General features: G+C 34.8%; 2 protein-coding genes across 2 annotated transcripts; one reads left to right on the plus strand and one right to left on the minus strand.

The window, feature by feature from the left end:
- The first annotated feature begins 5,148 nt into the window (after positions 1–5,148).
- On the plus strand, positions 5,149–7,132 carry LOC128551220 (uncharacterized). The gene is made up of 3 exons (XM_053531906.1): positions 5,149–5,325; positions 5,785–5,983; positions 6,689–7,132. The coding sequence occupies exons 1-3, from the start codon at positions 5,224–5,226 to the stop codon at positions 6,931–6,933; spliced, it is 546 nt and encodes a 181-aa protein (XP_053387881.1). The 5' UTR covers positions 5,149–5,223; the 3' UTR covers positions 6,934–7,132.
- A 2,943-nt stretch (positions 7,133–10,075) lies between these two features.
- Positions 10,076–22,612, minus strand: LOC123542702 (uncharacterized). Its single transcript, XM_045328666.2, has 8 exons — positions 21,469–22,612; positions 18,827–19,104; positions 17,505–17,594; positions 15,347–15,395; positions 13,615–13,892; positions 13,144–13,230; positions 11,556–11,758; positions 10,076–11,087 (listed from the first exon to the last, which is right to left on the minus strand). Exons 1-8 carry the CDS (start codon positions 22,445–22,447, stop codon positions 10,943–10,945), a joined length of 2,109 nt encoding a protein of 702 aa, XP_045184601.2. The 5' UTR covers positions 22,448–22,612; the 3' UTR covers positions 10,076–10,942.
- Positions 22,613–23,377: the final 765 nt, after the last annotated feature.

The following is a 23,377-nucleotide window of genomic DNA, read 5'->3' on the forward strand; positions in this document are numbered from 1 at the left end:
CTTTCTTTTTTATTTTATGGAATATTTATCATTTTAGCAGAGTATGTACTCGTTATGTCTGATAGGTCTCTAATATTAGAAAAATATTATATATGGTATATGTTTCTATTATGTATCTATAAATACAAGGATAACCTTTAAACACATCTCTGGAGAGCTAAAACCTCATTGTAAAGGATGGTGTTTTTATCTAGCGTTGTTAATAAATTAACCTTTTTCAGATCAACAGCCTCCGTACAATGAATATAAATTCTGTTTCCCCGTGGCTGCACTTTATTTGAAATCGGCGTGTCTAACTACTCTCAAAACAATCGAAATATTTCCAAAACGTAAAATTTATAATAAAGTTAAATAGATGTGTGATGTTTATTCCAACGATATTAGGGCGTTTAATTTTTCTTATTATTCTTGTAAATGTTTGCAATGTCGTGTGTATCAATTATGTATAATCATGAATTTAAGAAGAAATTCAAGAAATCCTTCCAATGTTGTAAACGACTCTGTTGACTAAATTCTTCTTAAAATTGGTTCAAAACTGATCACAAGACATACGAGAACCCGTTTAACTACGTATTTGAATTTGGGGTAGGGGTAGAGTAATATAATTCAGCGTAATAATTTCGCCCACGGTAACCGAGTTTTAAAGGCTTCTAATATTTTGATATAAAAGTAGAGTTTATCTTAAAATGAAGATTTAGAGAAACAAATACTCATTGCAATTAAATAAAGTTTTATCATCATATTACTTTTTAGTCAAATTATATTGTTTGCGTTTTACATTAGACAAGATTAAAGCATATTTTTTATTCAAAACTCAACGTCATATTTGTCGCTCTGACGTAACTTTAAAGAAATATCGGGTCTAAGGTTAAGTGATCACCACAAATTATATACCATTTTAAATGCAGATACATTGTATTTGTTGACTGAACAGAACGATTTACGAAAACAGTCCGACGGACGAGAAATCACGGTTCATCAAAAATGAATTCAAATATTTAATTCAGGGATTTTGTAATATCCTGATTTAAAGCCGAAAAATGCTGCGAAACTGAACGTCAATTTTTAGTCCAAAACGGCGATTTTCTTTCCATTTTTCAAATATTTATCGGTGTAAAACAACGATTTTTACATCACCATAAAGGAAATACTAATTCTCGTCGAATAATGTATAGTTTAAGAAAATTTGTTTGCTGGTGTCGTCACAGTACCACAGTGTTGACAAGGATACACGGCGACGTCATTTTACGCATGGGGGTGGGGGAAATAAAATCACATGTACCAAAATAACTAAGTCGGTGACCCCCCAGTTTTATTTATCTGTTGGACTCGGTATACATTTTAAACACCGTTTATTGAAAAAAATCAAAAATTTAATTCAGGGATTTTGTAATATTCTGATTTAAAGTCGAACAATGCTGTGAAACTGAACGTCAATTTTTAGTCCAAAACGGCGATTTTCTTTCCAGTTCTCAAATATTTGTTGGTGTAAAACAATGATTTTTACATCACCATGAAGGAAAATTTAATTCTCGTCGAATAATGTATAATGTAAGAAAATTTGTTGGCTGGTGCCGTTGCAGTACCCGTAACAGTTGCCAAGGATACGTGGCAACGTCAGTTTCAAAAACGGGCTTTGGTGGTCAACTTTGACGTCTCGTGTACAAAAACTGGTTGGCTCTATTGGTATAAAATAAACTGCATCTTGTTTGAAATATGGTCAATTTTACACATGCAAAATTTCAAGACGCTACTCGAAAGTTCGCAAAGTGTCGCGTTCTACCTTAACGTTAAAACTGCGCTAAATACTGTTATAAATGCGCGTACATATACGTATTTCATCATTTTTCAGACCGAGTAATTTTTGCTATGGGAGGTAATCCACCACTCCGCGATGATAACTTGCCACAGGTGCCCGTTATATTTTGGCCTCATTTTCTTGGTAATTATCCCTGCAGATATACACTTATGTTACCAGTTGAATGTATTTCACCTATCTGAGGGTGCAAATGGTTTCTGATGGTGATATTCGAAGGCAGAACCACCAGAAATCTTGTTCTTTTTCCATGGGCGTTTCGTATCCTAATTTACTCGAACCTAAGTGTATACGCCGGTTCGGTAGGTTCATTGATATGACGAATCACGGTTTTCATAGTGTTTAATGTATTTCATATATTATGATATTGATAGTTTGAAATACAGGTGTATATTAAATAACCTAAAGTTGAAACAGACAATGTTATTTTGATCAACAAACATAACAAACAATATGAATAATAATATCATCATATATCATGTATGTTTTTAAGAAAACAGTTACTGAATTTTAGCAATAGTTGGAATGGAAAAAAGGTAGATCTATAAAACTATTTTTACAGGTGTTTGTGTGTTAACTAATGACGACTCCTTATTAAAATGATGCTTATTTGTAACAAAAAACATTCCTGACTTTTTTAATTGAAAAGTATTGTACACATTAGAAAACATAGCCTAGATTTTTTCAATGTCAGTTCAAGGAAATCCTGTTCCTTTAAATATTCACATATTGGAATATTTTGACTTTCTTTCCAAACTTTCATAAAGTGTTACAAAGTTTGCCTATTTCTGTTAGACTGTCAAGAACACATTCATGATGTCAGGACATAGAGTGCAAACAGAAGTATTGAAGAAATTGAAATACATTGTACATTGTATAGCTTTATCTTTTTCATTTTATCAAACCTGGCAATGAAAAGTTTTTGTTTGTCGATGAACAACTGCTATTGAACAAGACTAGATTTTTTATCTTTACCTTTTGAACAAAATATAGAAGTGTATTGAACACAAAGTTAATAAATTTTATTGTTGTGCACTGTTAAAGTTGTGACCACTCCATTTCTTGCCACACACAAGTGCATTACATAATGCCTGCATGTATTTCCCTGAAATGAATGGGTTACATCAAGTCTTGAAACTGCAAAGCATTGCCCCCATCAGTCCTCTCAGTACTTTGATTTTTATTCTGTCAGGGAGAAGGCTGACGATGGAAGTGTGAATATAACGGTGAAGCCCACCGCCAGCATGTCATTCTACAAGGTAGTGGCGGAGGAGGAAGTGAGTGGCCAGGAGGTGAAGTTGTCCGACACTCTTATCATGGCACTTCAGTTAGACAGTCAGTACATGGGTAGGTTTGGAACATAGTGGGGTAAAGCTACAGTCACACATACGGATATGTCCGTGCGTTGAGGTACGGTGCGGATGGGATTGGTCTGTTGTAGGGGTGGGGGTGGGGAATAAGTACGGAGAAGTACGATTTAGTACGGAAAAATGGTGAGAAACGGGGAACAATGAAAATACAGAACGCGAAGAAGTATGGGTACTACGATGAATTACGTTTTACGGCGCCTGGCAACATGCCCAGCGTTTAGACGGGTTTGCGGTGAACTACGCTGAACTACGCTTAAGTACGGGCAACCTCGGATAACTACGTTCAGCTACGGCAAGGTACGTTTCAGTACGGATAACTACGTTTTAGTACGGTTAACTACGGATGAATAAGTTTTAACCAAGTTGGCTAAAGTCACGCCCAAATGGCTGCGGATCGCTCAAACCTTTGTGTATGTTCAAGAAGTTGGAGAAACTTGTAAGTTTGGGATAAGTCTTGAATACGTTTTGACCATGTGTTGGTACGGATTGATACGGATTACTTCTTTGAGGTACGGCTCAGGCACGGATCGATACGGATTACTACTTTTCTATGCGTGGCTAGACGTAGCTATCCGCGCCGTATGTTTGACTGGGGTATTAAGAGGGAGGGAGGTTCTGCAGGCAACTGAGTTCGTCAATGGTGATTTGTCACCGACTGTTCCAAAGCAGTATGCCAATGTGTTCCTTCACATGTTCGTTTTGTCTTTGTTACTTGGTTGATATTACTTAATCAATGATTTGATGTACATGAAAATATTACAATAAAATATTAATTACTGGGTTTGTTAGCGACCTTCTACGGAAATATGTGGTGTCAGTAGCCGAGTCCCTATATTTACCGTATTTACCCCATATATTTCCGTGGTGGGTCATTAACTAACCCTATAATTGATTGATTTGTTGTATCGACTTCTTATTTATGGCCTATATCAGCATGAAAATCTGCCGACACCCCGCAGAAATATAGGGGGTCTTCATGTGACCACCTTTTATCTAATTTAAACGCTAGAATCTTATGTGCGGTAATACATACACACACTGCTGTAAGATTTCGTTAGTGGTTTGGTGGGAGAGGGTGCGTTTTTTTGGAACATAGCTATTTTTATTTGACCTTTGTTTGCTTAAGCGTAATGCTGATTCATGTATGAGACACGTTTTGGGAGGGAAAGGGATGAAGTAAGGATTTCGGGGGATTGGGGGAGGGAGGAGTTTGAACTGCGTCTTTGGAACATATTAGCTATTGTTATTGGACCTTAGTTTGCTTAAGATAGATGCATACCTATGTATCGAACTATGTAAGTTTCGGGAAGGCAATGAAGTAAGGCGTTATACAAGATATATTTCATTTTGTTTTAGCCATGATAATTGCTTTCTACTTGTAGATGATCTCGATATAAAGGCAAGGTACTGCATAGTTTCCGGGCTTTCATCATAGAAAACTACTGAGTACCTTAATTTACCCGCCTAGCCCAGTAAGTAGAGCGCAGATCGTCGTGAGTTCGATCCCCTGGTGAGGCGTATGTTCTTCATGATGATTTGATAATAGACAATGTGTCTCAAATCATTCACTAAGTTTTACAAAGGCAATGTCCTTCATAAGTTAAAGAAAAATTTCGCAAACCGTCGGCCAGCAACTGGTCTCCGTGATGTCAGGTTGTTGCATGACAATGCTTCGTCACACAAAGCGGCCATTGTACGCGAATATCTGAAACAAAAATCCCGGTTCGGCTATTTTCCAGTGTCTGAACAGTATACCTCGAAAAGATTATGAAAACGCCTTTAAAAATTGGATTAAAACACTGGCACTTTGTACAACACATGGTGGTGCATTTTTCGAAGGACTGAGATAATTATTTTGGCATTGTTTGTTAAGTACTTCAGAAAATGTGCCTAGTTGCATTCATATTTGAACACCCCTCGTACTACATATAACTTTGGGTCAATTTATTTTATTATTATATACAACTTTCGTTATCCAGCTGTTCAACCGACACCGACCTGTTTCCCAACTTTTCGAGACTGAGGGCTGGTTATCTAATGAGTGAGTTCGGAGCATTTCGACCTACAAATCTTGAGGGACAAGCGCTTGAAATGAACTTCACTTGCCTACTCGAGGTTTGCAGAGACGCTTGCGCAGAGGTATGTAGACAGTCCCACATAGCTGAATATTTATTGTTACACAAAATGACAGTGTTTATGCAAAAATAGTTGTCATTTCATTAACACTTTTTTTGAAACTTAGATTATGACCTGTAGATACTCATATCTCATAAAAATAAAGGGATTTATGATATGTATAATTTAATTGAAAAGAAACAGACATATTAAATAAAATGAAGAACAATTTATTCATGATCTCATGAAAATTGTGAATATTATTTCCCTAAGGTATTGTACCCGTAATTACAATCGGCTATTTCCGTACGCTTCCGAATACCCCGTGTTCGATTTCTGCATCCTCCGACGGTAACAAATTCTGTTTTTCGTAATAACCGGAGAATGCCGAAATCATACATGGAAAATACGGAAACGAACGGAAATTGCCGAATGCCATGACGGGTCCACTACCTTAAATAAATGAAATGTTTTCTTTTCAAGACATTTTGTGGAGGAGGACTCTCTGGATGGGGAAGAAGAAAACGAAATTCTGCGGAAGGAAACGTAGCTCATATCGGCAAAGACAACACAGTTACTGCCCTTGATGCAGAGGAACATCAGTTGACGAAGCGACAAGCTGACTTGTATGACATCGATGTAGGGGCTAATGTTAAGATAGTTGAGAAATATTCGGAGATCCGTAAGTTATCTATAATAACATATTTGCATGTAATAAATCATAATTTTTTTGCCCGTCGATCCGTAAACGAACGGATATTGCCGATGATTACGAGTCCTTTACCTTTAAGCGGCTTTAATCTCGTATACTGCGTAAACGGGACCAATGTTTCTCATTACAGCTCTGATGCAGTCTTTCTGCTTATGTCACAAAATTATTATCATCGGAGCGCACGGCAAAAATACGCCTTTTTTTGCACGTCCACGCGCATATAGTGTACAATATGTATAATATACTGACTAAAGTTCAGGGTAAGGAATACCATGGGTACAAAATCTATACATTAAAATACTGTCATTCAAATGGCTTGCATCCGGTATATACCTGAGTCTGTAATATATCACAGGCGCACCAGATCGGTTTTTGTTGCAGTCAAGCGAGACACATGTGTAATTACTGTGACAGCTACTTGCACACTATACTAGTGGCATTATCTATGTTAAATAGTTCTGCCAAAGCAAAGACAGTCCCACATGAAAGCATGAAAGGAAACACTAATGAAATATGTTACATTTCGCTGATTTAGTAAAAAAAAATGTCTGGTGAATAATTTAGTATATAAAGAAAGTCATGAAAGTGGTGAACCAAACCGAGCCACATGTAATGGATTTATGTCTTAAAAAATGAATTGGACTAAGGATAATTACTGACATTCTGTTTTTGTAGATGTAGTAACAGAAGAGACAGTGTGTATGAATGCAGCCATTCTCATCACCATTATGATATTTCTGAGCGCGGGCCTTGTCGGGTTTGCTGGTTCAACATTTATTTTCTACCGGAAGTGGACAGCTTCACAGTCTATGATCGGAAAGTCTGCTGCCGGAAGTAGAGCAGAGAATAAAAGAAAGGATTCGGGCTTCCCTGGACAAATAGAAAATGCGTTCAGCAGAAATGTCTTCAACCAATATTGACATATTACAGAAGTCAAAAGAAATGTTTATGTTAGTGGTTGTATGTTAACAAGGCAGCAAATATTTCAAGACTCATGTACATGAGAGCATATAAAAGAAATATACGTTAAATATAATGCATGAGTATTTTTTTATTAGAAAATGAGATATTGACACCTGCACTTAGATATAAGGTATGATTAAAACATATTTGCAAGAAGAGTTTTGAAATTTATTTTATCAAGGCTGAACACCACTAAATCCAGCTGTTCTTTATTTCATATAAAATCCACTTACTTCATAACGGTTTTTCGACATTTTCTAGCATATCAGAATTTCAGAGACTTATATTCCCATAAAGAACTAAATCGCTACTTTAGAAAAACAAAAAGAAAAGGGGGTGTTAACTTTTATATAAGAAAAGTACACTTCGTTAAATACAACCCGCTGAATTTACTACTTTCCGCTTCTTTCAGTTTCTCTTTTCGAGACATTATATTCTTACGCCGCCATTTTTACCTAGCATGCGATAGGAACATGCCGATTTCGAAAGAATGCAAACTGATACATACTGAAACGCGGGTAGGGTAAAAGTAAGCACGTTACTTTTCACTCAAATTGCTTGAATCCGGTATATAGCAGAGTCTATAATTTACCACAGTCGAGAGTCACAGTCTGTTATAATTCATAACTTAATTTAAACTACTGGCTTGGTCTTCTAGACGGTAGTGTCAATTTAAATATCCAACAAACGGCGAAACTGAATGGTATGTCTTATTGTTACGTATGTGTTTAACACATCCTATGGCACATTTTGAACACTTTGTACAGGGTTGGCTTGTTTGATGAAATGGAGATTTATTGACGGACACTCAGCCTGTAGAGCTTGACATTTGATGGTAGATAGGTGATACCGTTATTATAGTTCTATGAATTTTTAATATGAAGCAATCAGAGATCAATGAAGAAAAAAAAATGAGCAAAAACTTCAGTTGTATTTTTGAATGGAATAAAGGGATGAATGTGATCTTTTGATCTAAAGAAGTGTTTCGCTGATATTCTGATACTGGTTAGAAAATATGCCATGCATGTCGGTTCTACGTCGCTTTTAATAGAATTGCACTCTGTGCATCACTGAAGGTTTCATTTGCACCGCCGTATGAATACATCGGCGAGAGTCTTTACATTATATTAGTAAATACAGTTTTTAATTTCAATCTCGCCTGATTAACCATAGATTAAAGGTTTAAAATCCAACTTGAGCTCAACACCTTTAATACTCTGCTCAATTCTGGTTCCAGGTTCCGTCATGGTTCCAGATTTAGATCAAAGTTTAAGTAGATCTGGTTCAAACAATGAATCAAGGTTTACTTAACCTTTGACGAGCTGGCAGCAAAAGTGATTCTGCCTTTGCGACCACTGCGGACCGGACCAGGTTCTGCCCTTTCGCTATTCAGTCAGTAAATTTTCAGTGAACACCCCTTTGAATAATAAACAGTATGACCCAAATTATGGACAAGTTCATTGTAGAAATTTAGCATTGTAAGGGTTAGGAAAGAAGGTGGAGATCACAAGGAACAATATGGTGAATAAGAAACAGATGAGAGATTAACCCTTATCCTGCTAAATTTCTACAATGGACAGTCCATCATTCAGTTTGGGTAGTACCATTGATTCGAGGGGGTATTCACTGAACATTTATTGGCTGAATAGTGAACAGTGCAGACCATGATCAGCCTGCGCGGATGTGCAGACCAAGATCAGCCTGCACATCTTTACAGTCTAAGTATGGTCTGCACTGTTTGCCATTTGGTCAGTACTTTTTTGGTAAACACCTCTTTTAACAGTTAATGGTACTGTTCAAATTGAATTCATTATAGAAATTTAGCAGGGTAAGGGTTAATAATAATAGGTGTATCAGTTGAGAAGGCTGGTACTGTAACATTGAAAAACTAAACACTAAAATCTCAACAGCACAATAACAATATCCGACCCTAGTGGTTTATAGCTTGAAGTACCACAATAAACCATAAACTAAAAGACAGGTCTTCCCATAAGTAAGTCCAGTCTTAATGTGGAGTTTGGTATTTTATAGCTGCAAAGTGTTTTATTTTTTCCAGCACGATCGTAAAACCAAAAACCTTAAACCTGAAAGCAAAGGCTGCTGCCTTGCTATCAACGCCAACTCCGGTGCTGAATCAGTAAACAGATATTTGAAGAAAAATGTTTACAGTAATAAAGAATCCTTCAACGCATTTCATTGAAGTTCACATCTGAATAGATATCAGTGAAAGTTTAACCCTGAAGGAGTGATAAAACTATGGAAGCCCTGGAGGGAAAATTGATTTCCGTACTTCCCACTTCTGACTTCTAACTTTTGCACTTCTCACTTCCAACTTCTTGACTTTCGACTTTGATTTCCAACTTTCACACTTCTTACTTCTGACTTTTTGACTTCTTACTTTCCTCTTCTAACTTCCGCACTTCTGACTTATAACTTCCGCACTTTTGACTTCCAACTTTATGACTTTCGACTTCTGATTTCCAACTTCAACACTTCTTACTGCCGACTTTTGACTTTTTACTTCCCTCTTCTATCTTCCGCACTTCTGACTTCTAACTTCCACACTTCTGACTTCTAACTTCCTGACCCGACTGTCAACTTCCGCACTTTTGACTTCCAACTTTCCCTCTATCGTGTTCACAAGGAAATTGTGGACGGACGACGGACGGAAAGACGACGGACGGACGACGGACGAAGGGCTATCACAAAAGCTCACCCTGTCACTATGTGACAGGTGAGTCACTATGTGACAAGGTGAGCTAACAAAACATTTAATAAAAACACGATGTTGCTCATTGCAGACCTGGAGCGGTCTGCCGGTCTTGTTCTGCACTGTTCACTATTCAGTCAGTACATTTTCATTGACTACCCTATTGAATATGAAATGGTACTGCCCAAGTTTAATGATTGGCCAGTTAATTATAGCAATTTATTATTAATGTTTCCTATGATATCCTCGTGTTATAAGTTGTAATGACTATTGACTTCCGTAAACAATGGCTTTGTCAGAATTTAATGTAATATGATATGATTTGCGCGCATTGAGAGAAATCAATTGTTATTTCATGTCAAAGAGGACTACAAACTCCAGATTTTCAAAATTTTCCGACAATTTATTAAACCAAACGTCTATTTACAGTACTCAAGATAAAACAAAATTCCGAAATTCAACTGGTCAGTTGCGATCGAGGATTCCGCTTCGGCATCACCGCGCGAACGTGTGTAATAACGTCAACGTTAAAGTTAACTTAACTTTACATCATTGGAAATACAAGTCAATTTATTTATCCTTTAGCGGTGTAACCGCTTCAACGGGTACTAATCGGTAAAAGATCTTCATATACTACAATAAATTTACAATCTACATATAAATATCATGATTTAATGTTCATATTTCAAATATATGCACACTATGAAAATCTTCATGGAAAATTGTTTTCAAATGTTTAGAACTTGCGTTATTAATGTCCTTCAGTTGATGTAGAAAACGCATTTTTCACGAATTATGAGAAAATATTTTAATGAAAATATTAAACAAAATAATTTTTCACAAAAGCCTAATAAAAATTCCCCGCAGCAAAATTTTGAATTAACACATAGTAATGACGTAAACGTCCGTGCATTAAGGTCACAGTCAAATGAACATTGTACTTGAATAGTTTCATCTAAACTTGCTTTTACATCATGTTTTAATCTTAACCTGTAAACAAATACATTTTTGTGACTATGCCATTTTTCAATGCTGAGATATAAATACACCACAAACTGGGTTGATTGTATGCCCCTGGCATAAGGTCCCCTTTTTACGTAATCTTTTTTCAAAAATAATTGTGAATCGCGGGAAATCTAAAATCGTCTTCGATTGCTACTTTTACATTTTAAAATTGATAGCCACTTTTCCGCTCACAATTTAGATGCATAACTGCAGATTGCAGAAGTCATATGACATTGACTGATTTATTTCAATCAACTGTAATATTGTTTAATCCCTCTTTTCACCTTTTCAAGTTTAAGTGCTTTTATCTTTTCCGCTAAAAAGACATCAGCGGACGGAATAGCTGCTTCAAAAATCTCCTTCTTCAACTTTTTAACCAGAACGTCATTTAGCTTCCTGTAAATGTATGCCGAAAATATCGTTAATGCTGTAACAATGTATAAAGTTAAAAGTCAGGTGTATAAAGTGTATAGACAGGTGCAAATGCCATCATTTTGAATCTTAATTAGATACTTGGAAGGTGATTGATTTACGTGCTGGTTTAGGTCATGCTCCACTGCTTCTTAACTTTAATTATTTCCAAACATTTAAAGATCAATCAAGAATTAAGATAGAGTATTTTTTAATTCAACCTTTTATTTATTTTGTCAATTCAGTATTCTTAAGAAAATTATATTTCTTTGTTGTTGACTGCAGCTTTTATTCAAATTTACTTCGATAAGTCTTTGCTACGGGGTTAATAATATGGTTTTAAAGACGGATGTATTGAATAACGAGTCAGAAAGTAGAAAAAAACAATAGCTGATGTCCTTAAATATCAGAGGGAACATGTATCATTTTAGTCCAAATATGGAATTTACTTACTTAAAACAGAGCCTATACAAATCCCATATTAGCCTCCCCCTCTCAACTAAATCTGCCACCATATCCGCATCAAAACTGTCGCTGCTTGACATTTTGTTGCCATAATCCTCATTCTGCATTGTCCACATCTTAAATATACCTTTTTTGTAGTGCAGTATTTCCAGGTCAATTTGTGGAAGTGGCGAAGCCTTGCTGAACAGCATCTTAACGGAAATATAAGAATGTTGATCAAACCAGTTCAATATTTCCTATTTCATGGCAGATGTGACATGTTTTTTATGACTTAAAACAAATTGTATACATCAGCTAAAGAGAAACAAGTACCAAATTCCACCTTTTTTAAATGCATTTCATATTGTGAATTTTATTTCATTCAAAAGGATATAATTCAATCATAATATTCGTGTAGTCTGCAAAACAATGCTTTCTTCTGATCATTCCGATGAAATTTCACAAAGAGCACCACTGAGGGTAATATATCTTTTCAAGGGGGTAACATTTATAATATATATTTTATTGTAAGTATTGTTTGTTTTGTTTAACTTAACGTCGCACCGGCACAATGTTTGTTCATATGCTTACTTTCGAGCTTTGATGGTGGAGGAAGACCACAGGTGCCCCTTAATGATTATTTCATCAAAAAATGGACACTTGGTAGAACCATTGACCTTCCGTAAACTAGCTGTATTGTTTACTCACACGAAGAACTCAACACCCCGAGAAATACCATGGTCAAAAGAAGGCTATGAGCTCCGTACAAGTAGGTTTTCAGTCAAACTTCGGCAAATTCGTACGGCGTCTGCACGAACATCGTTGATTCGTACGTACGTAGAGCGGATTTGTTGAATTTACAGAAGACTCGGGAACTTGGTGAAAAATTTTTCACCGAGCTCCCGAGCTCTTTACTAGCTCTGAGAGATTTTCGAAGTCGGAAGCATGTATACTGTATAGTATTGAACACACAAAGACGTATTATTTCATGATGCACTTTTTTTAACCATTTGTGGCTTCTAAACGTCGACGTCGATTTGGCGCGTCGACGTAATTTCCGTATTTCGTGTATCATTGTGTATTTTATATATTGTCAACTGAAGACACTTAATAAAGCAAAACATGTTTTGACAAAACTGTGTTAGTTTATGAATTTACAACATCGTTAACAAAGTGTACAAATAAATGTATGAATGACTTATACATTTTGACTGTGGAATTGAAATTATGTTAAACATATAACTTCAAACATTCATCTATTTCCCACCTCTTCCTACCTTTACTTCTTGCAAAGTAAAGAATAACTTTCTATACAGGGTAGGTAAAATAAGCATGTTAGCATAAAGATATACTTTTCTGCTCCTGTCTTAACCCTTAGCCTGCTGGTAGCAAGTGATTTTGCCTTTGCGACCAGTGCAGTGCAGGCTGAGCATAGCCTGCACTAGTACTGTTCGCTGTTCAGTCAGTAAATGTTCGTGAACATTCCTTTGAGTAATAAGTGATGCAGTCTATAATAAATGACGGACCAGTTGATGTCCTAGTTCATTTTAAAAATTTAGCAGGGCAACGGTTAATGGACATGACAAACTGTATTTACCGAGATGTCCCAAATTGGTGTACCATCCATAAGAACATCGAATTCACGAATCAAGCTGATTGAGACATTTCGAATATCGTGGAACACCTGGCACAAATAAAATCATTGCATAAATGAAACTGTCAACTAGAAAAAGTTAAACATGAAATCCAGAACAAATCAAAGTCTTAGGGTTAAGTTATTGGTATGAACAGTATTATGCATAAGGTTCAAAATGATTCACGCACGATATCTATATAGCAGAACACTGTATAATTGTGTACTTCCGCTATTTTTTAAAGAAAAAGTTGTTTTTTTAATTAACCGTTTTATTTTAAAATGTAGCACTGCATGTACGTACAAAATTAATCTATACAATACTATTCAGTAAAGCCAAATACATTTGATGTGGATTGAAATATCTTTTGATAAAATATTTTAAGGAAAGATGGTCATTAGATATTATTGAATATGGTTTGGCATTAAACTTACTTTGTTTATTTGCTTATTTATGAGCAGTTGATCTAGCAGTCCATCATTGAACAAATGACTATTGTCATTATCTAGATGATATACGTAAGAATTAGGATGTGTAGTTATGACAATCATTCTGATCCGACTGTTCTCATGACCAAAATTTTGACCAATGCAGCAGACGGCAATATGTGCTGGTGGATTATCACACAAAGAAGTCACCAATGCTTTAGATTCAACAGCGTCGATTATCATTCTGGGATCATTCCAGTTTCTTGACTTGACTTCTGATGTTGCTTAAAAGATGAAAAATAGTAGGTTTTTTTTTTCATAAAAACGTGACAGAATTGTTTCATTTTTCTTTTATTATGTGCTGCGAAAAATGTAAATAAGTTATATATATAAATTAGTCAAAGTTGTTATCCTTTCAATGCCCTCTGTAAAAAGTTATATCAAATTAGCTACTTTCGGTAGATACATATGTAATTTCCTGACAGACATTTAGTTCAGAAGAGGAATTTAAGATATAAGTCCGATAGAATAACATATCTGTCCTCAGCATTCGCATTAAATGGAATCCGCATTCTGTTTAGATCAATTGAATTTTTGTCTACATTAATAGTTGTGTTTTCTTAACAATCATCAAGTAGAGCAGGCGAAATAACTGATAGAGTATTTAAAGTTGAGAGTATCTTCTCCCTTCATTTTAAACAGCATGATGTTGAGCTTCGACAAACTGTATTTAGTGTCTTCAAACATAATGTATTCAGACTAACACAATACTAAAATAAATACAAAATGGGTAGACATGCAAGACATTTTATGCTCACTGCATTTTGTCATGATTCCAACCAGAATCAACAATGATTAATATACACGCCCAAAGTAAAACTCACATTGGAATTGGTTTGATATGAGTATGTCCTCAAATATAATTTCTGTTATCATTTATCATACCATTGCATTTATCATTCAGATATCAGTTCGTCGTGTGATCGGCGGGTGTACATCGTAACTAGAAGTTTCTCTTGTCAATACAACCGACGGACTTTTTCAAGTGTTTGATCACTAGGCATTGTAAACTGGGTGAAGATTTCGTAGAAGGGGGCGACCATTCAAACATTTTATCATGTTTTGTCTAGAGCTGAGGTCGGTGAAAATAAAAATAATGCTATGCAACATAAATCGGAACGGTACGGTGACGGTTTTTTAAATCATGGAGAATCGACATTGATTTTGCAACTTTCATAATTTTGGTTAGAAATTTAGGCCTTTAACAGGTTTTAGGGAGTCGTTTATTTGCAACTGTTGGGTCGAAGAACGTCAGTAAATTTATATTGTGCAGCTGGAATTGTTTAAAATAGAGACTGAATACATGTGAATTCATTTCAAGCGTGGATTTCGGCGTCAAAACTACTGTGCCTGTTTTTGCACTCGATTTAACAATACTTTAAAATAATAAAAATCAGGAGCTGTTTTCTTATTGGAAGGCAAATTACAATTGAACATGGTCGGATGTTCTGACTGTTCTATGATCGTTGTGACTCTCTGATACTCATTGAAAGGAATCTCTTATTTTTTTTAGCAAGCTACTGTAAAAGATTCTTGCAAATCATTTAATAATCGCTAGCGCGATTCTGATCATTGTTTTGCAAGAAGTCAAAATGTGGCTTTTACCTTTATTCACAAACGAAACATACCATTTACATCTTAGATATACAAGAGAAAAACGTACATCTTATGTATTCACCTTCAATTTCTCCAGCAGCAATACATGTTTGATCCATCTGTTGTAAACTCTAAAATAACACAAACATGACAGTTTTATGTTGCCTTCCAGGTAACAAATATATACCCATATCATTCAACTAAAAAGCCTGTCATTAAAGGAAATAGCATAACATGTTACCACGGCAAAGTCAAATTAGTTGAACCATAGCAATTTATTGTTTTAGATGTAAATTAATGTTTCAGCAGTTCGTTTATCTCTGTCCCTTTAAGTACAATTTTTATTCAGCTTTGAAATACATTACCCTCCAAAGGTATTTTATATTGAAAGAAAAGGAAATTATGGATATATAACAAAATTCTCTGTTTATTTCGGTTTTACTTTTATACGTAGGCGTCTGCGTAGTTGATAATTTTACAGCTTATAATGTATATGTCGCGGAGCTCGTGTTTCCAAGGTAACGCATTTTTCTCTTATTTGTAAAATACTATGTATGATAAAAGGTTTTTTGACGGCTTAAGTGACATTCTGTTAATGACCAACATGAAATATTAGGATAAAATTACTAGCAGGATACCAAACACTTTACATCGTACCATGTTCATAAAAAGCTGAAGATGTGTTCCTTAAATAGAACAGTGTCAATGGCTTTGAATTCTACATTAAGGTATGCAGCTTATGGGATACGTTTCCATGGTAACATTTATTTAATTAAAGAAATCACTGTCTCTACTAAAAAGAAATTTGAACAATTTTAGCATTGTTTTAGTATGTAAATACCAAATTATCAATAAAACGAAACATTTACAAATATATATAACTACAAAGAAAGCCGCAAAATGTTTATCATTGTATAAATACAAATACTTTTGTATAGTGCAAAGGTATAAAATTATTATTTTGCCCTTTACAATAACCTTAAAATATATTACTGATTACTATATTACTATTGTCTCTTATTCTACATTTTCCAGATAAATGTCGTTACGCCATCACTTCCGGCTTATCAGACAAGAAGAACTATATTAAACATAATTAAAGGATGCAATTTTAGTCAACAAGAACTAAGTATACAAAAATAATACAAAACAACTGTCGTTGATGTCCATACTTAAAGTGTTGTTCTGTGCACCCCCCCCCCCCCCCCCCCCCCCAATCTCCTCAAGCAATCGAAAAAAAAAAACGTTTGAAGTAACTTTGGAAATTTAAGACCATGCACTGACACCCTCATGTGTATTCGTTAAGAGTTCACAGGAAGTGGTTTTTCAAGTGCTTTTCTTTTATTTTAGATTTGATTTGTAGAAATTAAAAAAAAAATTCTAAGGATGATACATCCATCCGTCTGTTTATGACAGGAAATTGGTGGTGTAGTTTAATTTAAGCTTGCCCCCCTCCAAACATATAAATTAAAATGAAAAAAAAGTAGAAAAGGTTGATAGTATTTTTGATTGTTTCAATGCAAGATCAAAATGTTTTAATCAAGAAAACAACATATTCAATATTTTAATGAGCGGCATAACCTGGATTTGAAAGGTACAAAATGTAACCCCTTGTGTTCAGGAATTCGATTTAATTGCATGTTGTTTTGTTTTCAATGCTTCTGCCTAAATATTTGATCTCGAAACAGATATATATTTGATATATTCACTGTGAAATTATGAGATATATGTCAGATATATGTCATATTTTAAAACTTGACTGAAAATAATGTAACAAAGAAAACAACTTCGGAATCTAACTAGTTTACGAAGGAAACCTTACACACGGATACATACTTTTATCTGCTGTGTACGTTTATTAGATATTTGTCAACAATATAATGTAGGATTTGGCAAATAAAGAGCCGCAGCTCTGGGGTCTGTTGAAAACAGGAACCGTCGTGCTGTAGTAATATGATTTAAATTCATTGAAAAAAAATGTGTTCGTGCCCCTCGGTATACATTTCGCCCCTTGGACTGAATATGTTCATATTGGCTCACATTGCACCTTTGATTCAGGTTGGCTAATATTTCACGTGAATGTAAAGTTATTCGAAAAGCCTTAAAACGTAATTTATATGTTCACCATTAAATACATTGATTCGCGGACAGATGGCAGAGTGATTACACAGAGCAGATATAAAGTTTAAAATTCTATATCTCCTTCGTTCTTTAAGAAATCTGCACACACTAAAACTCACAGTTTTCTTAATACGCTCCAATGATGATTGGTTTGATCCATGTATCACTATGGGTACTTCCTCAGGAGGTTTTGTCCCCGTGTCATCCGCCTGCAGTAGAAAACAGATAAAATACTTAAACGGTTCCAATAGCTTGAGAAATAAAGCTACGTGAACATAATAAATTGAACATATAAATGTAGCAATTTGTATATTTAACAAATAATCTAGGTCTTCGAGTGGTTTATCGTCTGATTTACCACGTTCAAGTTCAATGCGTAGAATTGAACCACGAGGCGTTAGCCGAGGGGTTAATACTAAAGCATCTGAACATGAACCGTGGTAATTAACGATAATCACAAAGCCTAGATTGTTCATCTGACATGCTCATTGACATTTAATAATATTATGCTGACTTCATTACGCGAGGAGTAATGAATCAGACGTCATGCGACAATTTGACGTCATAATTGACGTCATAATGCTCTCGCGCGTCAACCGTTGTTTATCGCAGAATATACAGAGCTTGATTTCCTTCTTTGTTTAACTGGAAATCAAACCGCGTCATGTTAGAATTCTAAATATAGCATTTCCTGATATTTTAGTAATAATAACAATTGCAATACAAGTGATTCGTGCACATTCTTCTGTCATATATTACAGTCAAACTCAAATTTCCTTTGAAGTAGTCCAGAATTGTTTGTTATCTTTTATTGCTAAAATAAAAATGAAATACGCAACGATAGAAACACGAGTCTTTTGTCGCTTTTGGTAAGCTTTTAATAAAAAGCAAAAGTCAAATATAAACGATACAGACTTGGCAAAACTGAAATGGGCTAAAAAAGTGTTACAATTTTGTATTTTCCTTCTTCTTGCAAAAAGGATATCGTCCCAGTTCATTTGAGGGAAGATAGCAAACTCACGCATATTTAGCAGCTTAAACATTGCATTCAACTAAGTGATTATGCATGCGAAAGTTCAATAAATATGAATCTGTGTCCGTGCCAACGTGTACTACGTTCTTAGATAAAAATTCCGTTCTTGCTTTATGACCCTGTAAAGCATTTTTCAAGTTATTTCTGTTGTTTTCTTTGTAGTAGAGGTCCATTCTATACCCGTAACTATGCACTTTTCAATAAAAGAAGTTAAGAAACAGGTTGCAGTGTTGCTAAGGTAATGCATTTGCCCCCATGCCCTGTTTATCAATTTTGAATATTAGTAAATATTCCAACTTCCAACTACTTAAAAATTACTTTATAACTTAAAACAAATATTACATAAACGGATAGACCTTTCTTGAAAGGGCCGGTGAAAAGCCTAAATTAATTGAATTAATTATTTACCCTTCTTCGCGAATATATAGAGCGTGTTTGCCCTTCATTGCTAACGTCTCTGTCACTGTATTGACCAAAGTCAGTCATCGACCCACGTTTTTCCGGAGAATTCTGGCAGGAACCCCACCTGTATGGTCGCCTTTGTGATGAAGAATGGTACTTATACTGTCTCGGAGTCTTTCTCTGATACGTAGTGTTCTCAGGACGAGGTACACACAAACTAGCCGATGAATTGCTGGGTTTCTTCAAATCTGTTTCACACGACAGGCCTCTTTCAGATAGTATACCTAAGTGAGAGCAAATGATTACTATGTCTTGTAAACAGGTTATTGTATAGTTCTTCAATTATAAACACAATTGGTGGTCTGTAAACATTTTACCATCACGTGACTTTAATTAAGCAAACCTAATAACTGACAAGAGTAGCAACTTCTAAAATGAAAATGGGAAGAAATAAAAAAGAAATATTGTGTATGTTGAAATTGCCACTTCGAGTGTTTCCTCTGAAATATGTGTTTAAAAATGATCTTGTGATTGTATTTCGAATAGATGATGTGCAAAGGGAAAACATAAAACCTGTGTACAAAATATTTCTTTGTTGTGCTAAAACGATATCTATGAACTACTAAAACGGTCACAGCATTTTCCGATCGATGTGGCTGAAACACGATAAGCTTCATTAATTTCATAATGCACTAATTCGTCAACAATTTCTTCAAAAGTGCCCGTGTCTATAGTAAATGGTAAAAGATTGCAATGAAATAATATAACTTGTTTATATATCAGATTTGCACTAAGGCCTCTCAGGGTTTAAAGTGTACACGAGATGTCTTCTCATAAATGATGTTACATCGATGTTTAAACAGATCATAAATGATGTCCTCTGTTCATTTATTGATATTACACAATATAATATCTACATTTTTATGACAGTGATTTATTCATATTAATCGCTAAATGAAATTTACCGAAACTGAAAAGATTATAAAAATAAGAACCAGCAACATCTTTTTAATTCGTTTCTAATATAAATGTATTTGTTTCAAACTGTGTTGTTATTTCTTTCCAAAAACTGTTTATGTTTGAGATAAACTGATAAGTTGTTATGCTGCCAAATGATCTTAGTTTAGAATGTATGATATCAACTATCCTAACACTAGTAGTTAAGTGTAGTGCAGCGGCTCTAAAAGGTTTGTTATGATATTTAATATTCCCGTAAGATATATCAAAACAGACCCGGGTAAGCCGGTTCTATATAACTGGAGTATTGCACAAGTCGAACAGTAGAGGTGGTATACCTAAGGCCACATATTCAACAACAAAAACAACAAATCAAGTGCAAAAACCGAAGCGCATATCGCTTATCTCACGCTGGCAATATTTTAACATAGCACCGTTCAGTAAATACGGAAACTTTTGACAGCGGAACCGGCTTCGTTATTTTGACGGATAAGCTAATGAAAGGTGATTGTCATTTCTTTTTAACTAACACCATTTTATTTACATTAATGACCGTCTACATAATATTAACAGAAGTTTCTGTAACGGCAAATTCAGAAAGGTAAATGCGATTCCGCACGCCTCGGTCAATATGCAATCAGGTAGATTTGTAAAGAAAAGGTACGTGTCATAAAAAGTGAAATAACTTCTTTCGACACAGTTTGGTATAGTTTTGGTGTGACCATCAGATAAAATAAACATTTTTATATCGCTCTGTTTTTAACTCGTACATTTTGAGGCCTTGATTATTCTTGGCAAACGAATTTTGTAAAATGTTGAGGGATTCGATGTCGTAAAATTCTTATAGTCTATTTATATTTTTCTCACAAATACCGTTTCCATTCCTATGATCATACCAAGCCTGTAAATTTTTCGACAGTAATGAATAAAAATAATTGTCTTTGAATTATTTCGTTCGAAATTGAAAGATAATGCTCAACCTTTTTGTTTGAATGATTATTCATAGATGTTGAAGTAGACTATATTTTTGGGAAACACATCCGAATCTATGCGTACTTTGGTCACATAACTAAATAGTCCTAAAAGAGTTATCTGTCACTGGCTTCACTTTTCCAAGTAGGACCAAATTTGTCAGATTAAATAATGCCTTTCAGCATGAAAAATGAAGTATGAAAGTTAAACCATTATATAATAGAGGTACCCCGATTTTAAGTGTTCAACAGAAAAAAATATCAGATGCACCATCTCTACGAACAGACTCATTTTGCTAGTTTGCATGCTGTGCTCCCCACAGATCTTATACATTATATTTGATATTTGTATCCGTTAGTCTTGCCTTATATTATGTCTTCTTTAGGTAATAATATTATAAACAAATACATTTATATAGCAGTTCTTTGTGTACATAAATTTTAGTCTATAAAACAATTTGATGGTGAAATGAGTGCGGTATCAACGTATTTCTTAATGTTGATGTCGAAAAAGAAACGGTTCTGAGATATTTCACAAATCCATGTTATTTTTTGTTGTTATGGCAACCGAAATTCAAGAACGCCTTTGCAAGATGATAAGGCGGTGTTTCAAATCTATTTTGATTTTTTCATACAGGTTTTCTTATGGAATAGTCCAAATATATTTTGGTCCGAGTGAACTGACCCGACCCACTGAAAAAGAGTTACTTATTTTCTTACCCTTTGCGTTCGCATTTCTACTATTATCTTCAGTCTTATTGTGATCTTCAATCTCTTGTCTGCTTACTGCTTCAGTCTGTTGTGTTGTATCTGCATGTGTAAGTTTGCTTATTGATTTAGCCATATTTTCAAGCTTTTCGATTGAAGACATTATACCTTGCAACAGCTGGTCGGGTATAAATTCGAACGGTTTGGTATCACGTTTTGTTTGCCATTGCGAAATTTCCAGCTCAATTTCTCGGATTGGGGCCATGCAACCAATAGTTTGAATAAACAATGCTCTTTCCTGGTAAAGTTCCACATCTAACTTTTTCATCACTTCGGTAATTTTAGAATGCAGTAGTCTACAAGCTTGCTCATATTCGGTTATCATTTTGTCATTTCCACATGTTATGCAGTTTACCTCTTGTATCATATTTGCTTCAGCATTGTTCAGATACATGTCTATTTCTGTTCTGAAGTCTTTAATCACTTTAAGCGCTTCTCCCTTCCTATTGTTATTTGTTTTCTTGTTTTCCTGAATAACTCTTTCCCTTTCTATGTTTGCAGACATAAAATTCTCGAGTTTTCTCATAATGCTTTTAAATTGCTCAGTTGTTTGAAATTCTATTGTTATGTCTTTAATATTTTCAGGTTGACAAACACTATGAGCCGGTATCATACACTCGCCACATCCTACCATGTCGTGTTTTCTACAATAGAATTTAATTGTTTCATCAGTATGCTTAGTACATTTCTCTACATTGACAGCTTTTTCCTGAATAAAAAACGATGTTTTAAAATCAGTCAGCACGTGGTCCCTACAAAATTTTCCCTTAAGATGATGCCTAAAACACGTGTTACACATATTTTCTTCACACTCACGGCACATTCCATTTGCTGTGGTTATAACATCATCTGCTTCACAAAGTTCACATAATTTCTTTGACTGATCTGTAATTTCTTCTTCCGTATCGAGTCTCCGACCAGACACTTCCATATTAGAAAAAGAGCACAAACTATAACAATTGAATTTAATTATTTCAATTTAATTCACAGACAACAACTCAAAGTCTTCTGTATTGTTGAGCTCGTTTATGATGTACTTGGTAGTATCGGTTTATATATATATATATATATGCACTGTTATCTCTTTATATATATTTATGTATAATTTATCGAAATTTAAAGATTTAAACTTCCGTCTTGGTCTAAGTTATAAACGAAATAACTACAAACAAACTACTTGAGGATATCTGATATCGTGCAATTGAATAAAGCGAACAGACTTGAACCAATATGTTTGGTTGAAAATATATGATTTAACCGTAAGACAAAACTCTCCAAATGGCCACGTTGTGTCTCAATCTCTTTATGTAATTTATCAAATAAGGCTAACTTGATTTGATATATAATGAAGCTTCCAATACGCATATGAAGCGAACTTTACTTGCATATAAAGCGCACGTTATTTACACCATACAAAAGCAAGATGAAAGTATAGCGTTCCGATTACTGCAATGTCATTTATATGTATGAACATTTTATTATCTAAAACTTTAGAGGTGTTGTTAATTATCAGTACGAAATTGCATTACAGTTAAATTTACTTCAGTGTTTAAAGAAGTGCGATTTCATTTTGCTATTATATATCTCTCGCGGAATGTTACTATATTTCGGGTTTACCTCCGACTCCGAGTAGAGATTTAACGTTACCTTTAGTCAATTAATTCTAACATTTTCGTGTTTACTTTTTTTAATTTGTAAACAATTAAATCGCAAGTTTTAAATTCATAACATTCATGATTTTCCACAGACATAAATCTTTAAATAATGTCATATTGATGGAAAAGGAGAGCTAAAGTAAACACAAATCTGTTACTATTATTACATTGATAGATGTAAAACACGAGGTTGTCGACTTCTTAAT

The sequence above is a fragment of the Mercenaria mercenaria genome, chromosome 19 (assembly GCF_021730395.1).
Source record: "Mercenaria mercenaria strain notata chromosome 19, MADL_Memer_1, whole genome shotgun sequence".
NCBI lineage: Eukaryota > Metazoa > Mollusca > Bivalvia > Venerida > Veneridae > Mercenaria > Mercenaria mercenaria.